Here is an 11570-nt window from a genome sequence, read left to right on the forward strand (position 1 = left end):
TTTACATTTAATTGAATTTTCTTTATACAGACTGCAGTTATTTTGATTTGTATTCAATTTTGTGTATATATGTATATATTATGTGTATATATATACATATTTATATATATATATATTTTATTTCCTATATATCTTTCATCCCTATTGTTTTTATCTTGTATTGTATTTTGTGTGTTTAGTTTATTCCATTTGGTGTCTGTAAAGTGTGAGGCGTTACTCTGAAAAAAAAGTCTGCTTGGGAATTAATAAAGTATAAATCTACCTACCTACCTACCTACCTAGCTACCTACCAATCTATCAATCTACCTACCTACCTACCCACCCCACCCACCTGGCTAGCTACCTAGCTACCTACCTAGCTACCTATCTATATATCTATCTACCTACCCACCTAGCTACCGACCCACCTAGCTAGCCAGATACCTACCTACCTACCTCCCTACCTACCCACCTAGCTACCGACCCACCTAGCTAGCTAGCTAGCTATCTACCTCTCTACCTACCTACCTAGCTACCGACCCACCTAGCTAGCCAGATACCTACCAACCTACCTCTCTACCTACCCACCTAGCTACCGACCCACCTAGCTAGCTAGCTATCTATATATCTATCTACCTACCCACCTAGCTACCGACCCACCTAGCTAGCTAGCTATCTATATATCTATCTACCTACCCACCTAGCTACCGACCGACCTAGCTAGCCAGATACCTACCTACCTACCTCTCTACCTACCCACCTAGCTACCGACCCACCTAGCTACCTACCTCTCTACCTCTCTACCTACTCATTATACTACTTAGAATATATCGTTAATTAGGAGGTCCACTAAGTTGCCCTGCTCTCGTCCAGGTGACGGCCCAGCAGCTGTGGAAACAGGTGTACAACACACTGGGAGGAAACCCTCGCAGCACGAGCGCGGCCACCTGCACGCGCCGGCACTACGAGAAGTGAGTTCAGCGACGCGTGAGCGCCTGTCAGACTGAGACTTTTCTTGAAGGATTAATCTGATCCATGTTTTACTTACACAGGCTGCTTCTTCCCTACGAATGTCACCTGACGGGCATATTAGTGAACGTGCTGCCTCGCAATCAGCCCAAGCACTTCTACTACGCCAAAGAGCCGGAGGACGGCCAGCGGGCGCACAAGCGCAAGCTGCTGGCGATGCCGCTGATGCAGGTGTGTAGCCTTTCACACTCGGAGGCATCGCTCTACTCGTACTTGGACTGATCCGATTCAGGATCCATTAGAAGAATGAATATCCTCCATCACAATGGATAGTCAAACAACTGCACCTCGGAGAGGCTATTGTTAACCGGTATGCCGGGATTCCTCTGTGGCAATGAGCGTTTTACTCTTGTGAATAGTCCGGTTCAGAGAAACGTAATGGGCCTTGTCTCAAAGTGAAGGTTGGTGGGCACACAAATGTGTTGAAGTTTAGGTGTCGGCGACACAAAAACGAACAACTCGTAGTTTTTAAAGTTTGCGTTTAGTAAAATGTAATGAGCTCTAAGGCTGATTTATACTCGGGTTTTACGCAGAGACACGCAAGCACGCAAGACACGCATGGCCGCCATTGCGTGGTCAAATCGGCCATTTTGCGTGCTTCACCCCAAATTTCTGACTAGCTGTGATTGGTCCGCTAACCACGTCCTTTCTGAGTCTCTCATGTCCGGTTTCAGAGCATAATACCTCTGTTTTTAAAAGCCAGAGCAGAAACAGGAACAATGGATCCTGTTGAAGAACGTTTGGCTGAAGAGGTCCACAAATATGAGCATTTATAAAACCCGTCTGACGAGTATCAGGACACGCAGATGGAGGTGAATTCCTGGAGGGAGATATCGGTGAACGTCGGCGTGCAGGTCGACTCTAAACGTTGCGCCACCTGCTGGTCTGGAGTATGAAAAACACAGGAACTATAAACCAAAACGAGTCCGATCCGACTGCGTGGCAGCAGCAGTTGTAGTTGCAGGAGTATAATTCAGCCTTTAGAAGGTGCTGGAAGGCGAATGAAGTTATCTTTGAAGCCGTTTCTCTATCACCAAAGTACCGACAAAGAAGGTGACTAACGATGTTTCCCAAATGTTGAACGGTTCCTTCACCTCCTGACCGGCCTCTCGTCTTTCCAACAGAACCCTCAGAACCTCCAGCCGGACCTGCGCGAGTCTGTCTTCCCGCTGTCGTCCCACTACGCTCACTACTTTCACCCCGGCCACGCCGTGCTGCCCGCACACGTCCCCATCTCCGCCCCGGTGTTCACGACGCATTGCCCCTCCGCCCCCGAACCCTGGTTCGTCTTCCCTCCGTCTCGTCTGCCCCCGACCGACGGGGCGCGAGAGCCGCTGGAGCAGTTGCGCAACCTAGCGCAGCAGTACAAGACCACTCTGGAGCCGTTGAACCTCAGCATCAAGGCACCGCGGCGGGAAGAAGCCGCCGGCAGCCCGGCCTCGTCGTTCACCGCGCCGTCCTCCAGCAAGAGCCCCAAGTTCCTGAACAAGCCCTCCCCTCTGTACGCGCCCCGTCGCCAGCAGGCGGCGAGGGACGACGGGTCTGAGGCGCGAGAGGCCGAAGCGGGTTCGGCGGACGCGTCGCATTCGCGTCGCGCGGAAGCCGGCGAGGTTTACGTCATCGACGTGGACGCCACGGCGGCCTCCGGCGGCCCCGCGGACGAAGAGGACGCGGCGACGCGGCGACAACCCGGCTCTCCGAGGACAGACTCAAGCGTCCGGGCGAAAGAAGAGAGAGAGGGGAGTCCGGGAGTGAAGGAGCTCAGCTTCAGCCACGCGCTGCCCGGCCTCCCCAGGGAGAACGGCGGCAGGATGGAGATCGAGGTGCCGCTGTCCGTCTTGAATAACTGGCTGCGGCAGTGCGGCTCGGCGGCCCCGATGCTCGGAGCCAATCAGCTGCGCGTTCCCGGTCCTCCTCCTCCTCCTCCTCCTCGGCGGGACGAGCGCTCCGACGGCGACTTCCTCCCCACCGACCTGACATTTCACATGAATCCCCTCCGCCAGAGCTCCGCCGCCGAGGACCTCAGGCTGACGCGGGGGAACGCGCCGAGCCCGTCGCCGCCCGGCCACGGCGCCGGCTACCACCACGGCGCCGGGCAAGGTCTCTTCACCGCCTACAAGCCTTTGCCCTTAAACGGGATTCTGAAAAACGCACTCAGCCAAGACGTCTATCCGTTTGACATCGTGAGCAAGTGCAAACCCCCGAACTTCTGGAACGTCCACGACAAAGAGAGCCAGGCCTCCCACGTCCCTGTGAGCATTGACTCTAGTTCCCATAGAGCTCAGCAAGACTTTGCAGCCTCGGCACCCTTTGCGGCCTCGGCACCCTATGAAGAAGTGCCGGGAGAGAAGGAGGGCTCGGACATGGCTCCCTCCACTGTGTTCATGTTGAACTCCAGCTCCTCTTCTCTGCTGCACCTCACCGCAGAGGAAGTGATGAAGCTGAAGAAAATCATCTCGAGCTCCTTGTGAAGACCGGCTCGCCACATTCACTCTTACCTCACGTCACGTTGCCCTTCCAGGGACGGTATCTCACTGACCTTCTGTTTGGTGTTCAAGGTGTAAAATAAGCAAAAAAGATAATCTGATGAATAATAGTTCATCCTCAACTGTTTAACTTTTGTTTTCTGTGCTGCATATTACTTGTTTAATACATGTAATGCTTCAACTGTGATGTAAAATTGAATAAATTTGAATTTGCATAACTCCTTTGTGGATTGTGTGATGTTGTCTTCCCGTCATACAAGATGTTCTGACACAAATCCAAAACATACAATTACTTTTCATAAGGCCTTTAAGTCTTTTGTGTAATTGTATGAAGCGGAAGAGGTGTGTGCAGCATTAAATCTATTAATTGCTGAACTCAAATGCCTCCATAGAAGAGGTAATAACCTCAGAGGTAATAGCCTCCAGTTTAATGCAGGAGGTTTGCACACCTGTGCCATTAAATATGTCAAAGGTATGTTTGTGTGTCTTGAAACACAAGACAGTGCAGGAAGAGGCGTTCTTTTCTCTCCTCGTTCAACAAACAGGGTTAAACTTTAATATTCAAAGTGTTAACATGTCAAACATGTTCATGTGAGAGTAAAAGCAGCAGGTAGACGGTGACGTCGAGAGAGGACTCCTCCTGCTTCACTAAAGCTTTCTTTGTATTTGTTTGTCACACCTGCAGCTGCGACTCATTGTGCGGCTGTTATCGTTTCTATTTTTGATTCAACACGTAATTAGTAGTGAATCTTCAGGTGTGGACCCAGAACATGGAAACTGACACTCCCATCATTATGTCTATCTATAGACGCTGATTATTGCGTGTAAATTGCTCATCATGACAGTCTTTCATAATGCAAAAAAAAAAATCCAATTCAATTGAATGTTAAGCCGTTAACAAAGGTTGAATTAACTTTACAAGTTAAATCAGGAAAGAAAGAAGCCAGTGTGAACCTGTTTAGGTAAGTATTGAATGATATCTCACAGCAGGTTATTAGTTCACTCAGAGGCCTTTTGGTGCTATTTTGTCATCAAAAGGAACAATAAGTTCCACTTTGCAAGAAGGCTTTTGAGTAAATGTCACTGAGAATAGTTGACTGAGCTCGATTCAGACGAAGCCGTCATGCTTCTCGAAGGGAACTTCCATAGGCGCTTATTCCACTGGAATACCTGCACGTCAAAGACGACCTAATATATGTATAAACATTCCAAGATGACACCAGACATGAATTACTGGTTCAAGTTTAACCTTTTGGAAACCGTGCGAAAATCCTCCCCCACACATTTAAATACCCAGCATGCCCCATTCAGACAATCAAAGGCGTAAAATGTGCAATTTTTAACCATTTTTTTAACCGAACGACACAGTTTTCTGACTGAAACTCTTCCTAACAGGACAAGACTTTGTTTTATTGTGATTTTTGTTGCAGGTTCTGATTCTTTAGGTCCTAATCTTTCCAAAAAAGTGTCTTATTGACGCTCCAGGAGGCTTTTTGGGGAAATCTGGCTCATATCATGCTGGATGTTCATAGTTATGATCAAAATATCTTCTAAAATTTTTTTTTTTTTGCAGATATATATATATTTTTTCCCAAGACTTTGCTGAACAAATACATACAATAAACACAAGTATTGGCATTAATTTGGGGTTCCTACGACGACTCAAACAGGGAAAAGACGTCTGGAGACAAAACTAAGACTAAAACATTCTCTAAACATTTTGTTTATGCATTTATTATTTTAGTCATTTTAAACACACAAGACAATTGATTTTTGTCCAGTTTTTTTCCAGAGACAGATGACCGCCGTCAGAAAGTGAAACTATTCGATAAAAAACATTCATTGGTGTCGTCTGACTTCCCAGAAACACTAAATTAAACATCTTAACAGCAGAATATCATCCAACTGGAGAATATTAGGGAACTGATTAATGCATTTGATTTCTAATTAGATGAACTTGTACAATTGTGTCCAATTGTGCATTAAGATCATCTCCTGGATTCTAATTAGATAATCATTTGGTATAATATAATCGTATCAAAGCATATATTTTGAGTTTTTTTATTACATATAATTGTCTAATAAAGTTATAACTGGGTTTGTTTTCTTTTTAATTTCATACAAAGTGTGTTTTATTATGTTTATTTTACTGTACAGTGAAATAAAATGAAACTGAAATCTTGTATTTTTTAACTTTTCTGCATTTGTGTTGTTGAAAACTCAAATTTCAGCGTTTGCAACTTCATTTATTTTCTTTTTTTGCAATCTGTTCATATCAAAATACGCCTGATTTACCAAACGCTGAACCAGAAGAGCAGCAGCCTCAGTGTGACGAGAGGTTTCTGTGCGTCAGGCGGGGGGCGTGGCCTGTCAACAAGCGTCATGTGATGCGTGACTCAGCTGACAGGAAAACTGCTTGTGTGGGTTCAATACCCGACGCTGTTTATTAAGGGAGGCAACAGTTTAATTGATCATAATTGGAAATTTAGTTTTATAGTGACAACAAACCCTGAACAGGAACTGAAATCGTGAAATACTTGAATTGATGCGTTGCCTTGTTCCCGACATGACCGCCTCAGAGAACTGAGTGTGTTTAGGAGGTGTTCTGGTCTTTATTTACGCAAACAAAACCTCCAACGTTGCTGAACGATTGCACGGCGAGGCTTTTCTGCATTCATGAACAGTAAACTTGTTACTGCAGATTTTCAAAAGGCAGCAACGTCACGCGTCCGTCCGTCCGCTTCCTTCACCAACGACCCGATAACCACTGCGACCGCGGAAGGGTCATCAATAACTGTGGAACAAAGAGAAACACAGAAAACTGGAGAAGAATGTATAAAAAATTTTTAAAAAAAAGTTCTTGAATAACATGAAATACGCCTCTCAGTCTTTGTATGTGATTGTCGGTGTCACATTATTCAAGCAGAGCAGGTATAACCAAATGAGATTTGTTTCTCACGCGTTACCCACATTTTGACAGTTGGAATAATAAATATCTATTAAAACCACGCAGCAGCATGATTGATAATCCCTCATCTAGGAATGAGGAAGTTATCCTGCTACTTTATTTCAGACCGATCCCTTTGATACGGTCATCGTCATGCTGGGAAGCGGCCTCCGCCTCGGGGCAGGAGGAAGTGTAATCTCACGTTTCACTTGTGTTGTTATGATTCCCTCGTTGTGCAACCAATCAAACTGATTTTGCACACAATGCCGAGTTAACGTCAAGTTTTACACCACAGATTTATAGCTTCATGTGAGGCGGCCTGAGGGGCCCGCTTTTAATCTTCAATATGATCTTAAACAACGTAATAGATAGAAAAATATAATCAACACTTGTTTCATCCCTGCAGGGAACATCTCAAGGCTTAATTATTAGTTTGTCACGCTGGTTGCAAAATGTATTGTATAGGAAATGAGAACGATATAATTATATATATATATATATATATATATATATATATATATATATATATATATATATATATATATATATATATGCGGGGTGCAGAGATATTTCAGGCGGGGTGCGGCGGGAAATGCAGAATCTTTTTCAAGACCTTCATTGAGAACTTCAAATATTACAAAAGTACATCAAACACGTACATTAAACTGTGCCGTTAACAGCTCAAGATTTGGCAACGCCCCAATTCTTGTTGTTTTGATTCTCAAAACTAAATCCAGCTCTAAGCTCAACGTTGAGCATGAAACGAGTCTCAAGTCTGCAACGCTGTGTGGATCGATGAGCAGAGGAGAGCAGGCTGAGAGCAGCTGATGCTAATAAGATAAGAGAAGATAAGATAAATAAACCTTTATTAGTACTCAAACGTCTGCACTCGCTTTGTTGAGTTGTTCACAGGTTGCACATTAATGTCATCATCTTGCAGAACAGGTTCTGTGCAGCAACAATAAGCTTTTTGTTTCAGCTTTTAGTTCTTTGGCAGATTAGAGGGAACTTCACGTGCATTGTTCACTGTATTAGTTTTGTCTGATCGAGCAATCCGGTTTACTTGAAAGCAATTTTCTTTCTTTTTATTATTTGGAAAAGAAAAAGTCACAAATTCTTTCAATAAAAATGGTGTCGGGGCGCTGAGGCGTGACCACTGTTCCCCCTCCTGAGGGGCGTGACTTTAACTGGTGCATTCACTACAGAGAAAGAAGCACACACACACACACACACACACACACACACACACACACACACACACACACACACACACATACACACGGTCGAGGCATTCGAAGTTGCACAATGCCAGCGTTGTGCAACACTTTTAATCTCCTCAGCTTGTATCAGCTATCAGGATCTCCGGTACAGCCTGTTCCCCTGGACGTGTTGACGACCTCTGCACACGAACCTCACGCCGCCAAACAAAAAACACCCGACACCCACACCACGTGCAGACCGACACTTGTAACTTTTGAGTGTTTGCCATTCTCACAAGTCAAATTGTGTGTTAAGCCGTCGGTGACACGGCCTGCAGAGAATAACAGAAGCGTTATGTGTTCAAGAGGAATTCATGCGAGCGCCTCACCGGTGCATGAAGGAACAGTTTGTGTCATTAGTTGTTATTACTTTTAGTCCATGAGCAAACAAACGGACCAAACCAGACATGAGGATGTGTAATCACATCTCACAAAGCTTCTATTAGATGAGCGCTCCTTGATAATAAACACAAATTAATTTTCTCATGAATGTGGCACTTTATTAAAGGCCTAATGAGATCTGAAACCTCAAAGAACTGAGAATTTATCTCTTACACATCTACTTTTGTTGCTGAAATGTTGACAGAAAAATAAGCATAATAATACGTTTGGTTTAAGTATCATGGCAGAAATGTTTTCACATCTCTTGCAATATATTACATGTTAATATATTGTTTATATGCACGGGAGTCAGCAGCGTGTCGCATCGTTTCCAGCTCCAATGCAACAGGAAAGAGGCGCAGAAAGCGTCTGCATGAAGGCGGATACCTTTCCTTGTTGTAGGACGAGAGCAACGTGCGGATCTCCACGGACAGATCCGGAACCAGCAGACCGTCACCGGGACAGGAGGGCGTCACTGAGGAAGACCAGGAAGAAAAAAGACACACAGGAGTCACTTAAAGTGTCAATTTTAAAGCTCTAAACCTACCGTCCAACTGTTTGAAACTCGTTGCATTGGAATTTTTTTATTTATTTTCTTTCAGCCCGTCTCAATACATTTGAATTCATCATTAAACCTTTGCAGGCTGCTGTTATGGAGCATGGCTAATTTTTTCTCCGCTCTGCGTGACGGATGTTGTCGTCAGCGGTCGGTGCCAACAATGTCTTGTTCATGCTCAGAGTGTCTCGTTGTCCCGGGTCTCAGTCGGGCAGCGTCATTAATCTTTTCAATCTTGCTATTGGCTCGAGCCCGTTTGTCTGCATTCAGCTTCGCTCCACGGTGTGAAAATGAGACATTGCATACCGTTCACCTCTTTATTGTTGACACGGAGAGACAAATTTGGCTGCACAAGTAGGCCGCGATGTGATCGATGTGTGTGCAGAGCGCAGGTGTTAGCTCATTGGCTACAAGTCAAAGCGCTTTTCCCTCGCCGCGGAAATCAATCGTCAGATTCCTCAAACTCGCCAAAAAAAATAAAACGCAAGACTGCTTCTGTGTGAAAGTGGCCGCTCCCGTCATGACTCCCTGCTCTGCTTAAGTCGTTGTTTGGGTTTTTAAAGCCTGACTCACTTTCACTGCTTTTACTTTGTTGGCAAGAGAGCCGCCAAACCTCACAGTCTGCTACCTGCCCAGCAGCATACAGCAGGACTAAGTCAGCGAGTAACTCGAGAACCGAGCGACCAAGACCTCACATCGGATCAGAAAAAACTCCCCAAATAAAGAGAGTAAAACCCTTTCACAGGGAAAACAGGAAGAAACCTTCATAGAGCAACAGAGGAGGATCCTCTATCAGGATGGACAGAAGCAACAGAAGTCATGTGACCAGAATGAGCAGCGTGACATGAATGTGACAGAAACTATTCATAGCATGAGTAGTATATGCATGGTCCACGATCCAGATAGCCACAGTCCATGACAGTGGAAGAGGTAGAGAGGAGGGAAAAACGTCCTTTAAAGCAATGGGAATGCTGGACTCACAATGCAAGATTCAAGAGCCCTCTCACAGGTTTGAAGGATTGGCGTTTTTGTGTCCCACCTGCACGTACCTATTTCATGGTACAGCGATCCCTGCTTCACAGGAATGACTTTCCTGCAGCTCTGCGTTTCAATCTTCATGAGTTGGTCGCAGCACGGCGTCCACTGGCCTGCAACGAACAGCATGAGCGAGAGGTTTTTAACGCATCACACAAAAGCTTTTGTCAGTTACTTCAACGTCAGCTTGCGTCTCGATGCAATAAACACGTCTGTGAAATCATAGGCCTCCAGTCTGGCATTATGGGATATTTCCTACAGAAGGCTATACCTGTCATACGACATACCAGGCAGGAACACATTAACAACATCTGAGCACATGCTATGTGGACTCCCTATTCAGATATACTAATTATATATATATTAAATTCTCAGAATTGAATTTGGGACGTACAGATAATTTCTTTCCAGAGTGAAATGCGAGTCACACGTCACAGATTCTGTAACTGTTCACCCAATATAGCTTTGACAGACACGTTCTCAAGCCGGTTTTGACAGTAAAACCCCTTCAGAGGATTTAGATGCAGTTGCTCCCTGCAAACACTTCCTTGTTAAATTGTTCGCTGAAACGCAGCGAGGCGCAAAGCGGTCGTCACGAGGGGCGTCGTACCCTCGGTCCAGCTTTTCTGAGACCTAGAGAAATGAGAGAAACGCTAACTTTGTTTCTGTCTGTGAAGACGTGAAGTAAATAAATATTCCACAAACTACAGATTTACAGACGGAGAAGGAACGGGTTGAACAAGAGAGACAATGAAAAATGACATTTTTTCAAGCCCCAAGCTACAAGTTCTGACCAGCGAAACGCTGAGACGATCCTCAAGACTTCAGGCAAGGAATTTACACACAAGGGGAGGAAACCGTATTCGGGATTGGATATGCCATTGAAGCGCTCTCTGAAGACTCTGAAGACTCTCTGAAGACTCTGAAGACTCCCTGAAGACTCTGAAGACTCACTGAAGACTCTGAAGACTCACTGAAGACTCTGAAGACTCTCTGAAGACTCTGAAGACTCACTGAAGACTCTGAAGACTCTGAAGACTCCCTGAAGACTCTGAAGACTCACTGAAGACTCTGAAGACTCACTGAAGACTCTGAAGACTCCCTGAAGACTCTGAAGACTCACTGAAGACTCTGAAGACTCTCTGAAGACTCTGAAGACTCTCTGAAAACTCACTGAAGACTCACTGAAGACTAAAGACTCTGAAGACTCTAAAGACTCTTCGAAGACTCTGAAGACTCTTTGAAGACTCTACTTCTCTGAAGACTCTTTGAAGACTCTGAAGACTCTAAGACTCTGAAGACTCAGAAGACTCACTGAAGACTAAAGACTCTCTAAAGACTCTCTAAAGACTCCCTAAAGACTCTCAGAAGACTTTCTAAAGACTCTCTGGAGACTCTGAAGATTCTGAAGACTTTCTGAAGACTCTAAAGACTCTCTGAAGACTCTGAAGAATCTAAAGACTCTGAAGACTCTAAAGACTCTCTGAAGACTCCGAATACTCTCTGAAGATTTCAAAGACTTTGAAGACTCTCTGAAGACTCTGAAGACCCCAAATACTCTCAGAAGACTTCAAAGACTTTGAAGACTCTCTGAAGATTCTGAAAACTCTAAAGACTCTAAAGACTCTCTAATTCTGAAGACTCTCTAAAGACTCTAAAGACTCTCTGAAGACTCCGAAGACTCTCTGAAGACTTTGAAGACTCTTTGAAGACTCTGAAAACTCTAAAGACTCTAAAGACTCTCTAATTCTCAAGACTCTCTAAAGACTCTAAAGACTCTCTGAAGACTCCGAAGACTCTCTGAAGACTTCAAAGACTTTGAAGACTCTCTGAAGACTCTGAAGACTTTCTGAAGACTCTTTAAAGACTTTAAAGACTCTGAAGACTTTCTGAAGATC

The 11570-nt window shown here is 44.8% G+C and overlaps 1 protein-coding gene across 1 annotated transcript in view; it reads right to left on the minus strand.

Annotated features, from left to right (window-relative positions):
- Window positions 1-5227: 5227 nt before the first annotated feature.
- Window positions 5228-11570, minus strand: part of LOC137784170 (rhotekin-like) — a 23911-nt gene continuing 17568 nt past the window's right edge. The window contains exons 11-13 of the mRNA XM_068574647.1: window positions 9687-9785; window positions 8469-8556; window positions 5228-6288 (exon numbers count right to left, since the gene is read on the minus strand). Coding sequence (XP_068430748.1) covers window positions 6282-6288; window positions 8469-8556; window positions 9687-9785 — 194 coding nt within the window. The 3' untranslated portion in view covers window positions 5228-6281. The remainder of the gene's footprint in view (window positions 6289-8468; window positions 8557-9686; window positions 9786-11570) is intronic.

The sequence above is a fragment of the Clinocottus analis genome, unplaced genomic scaffold (genome assembly GCF_023055335.1).
Source record: "Clinocottus analis isolate CAN_PGR_092001 unplaced genomic scaffold, fCliAna1.0.p SCAF_13, whole genome shotgun sequence".
NCBI classification, from domain to species: Eukaryota; Metazoa; Chordata; class Actinopteri; order Perciformes; family Cottidae; genus Clinocottus; species Clinocottus analis.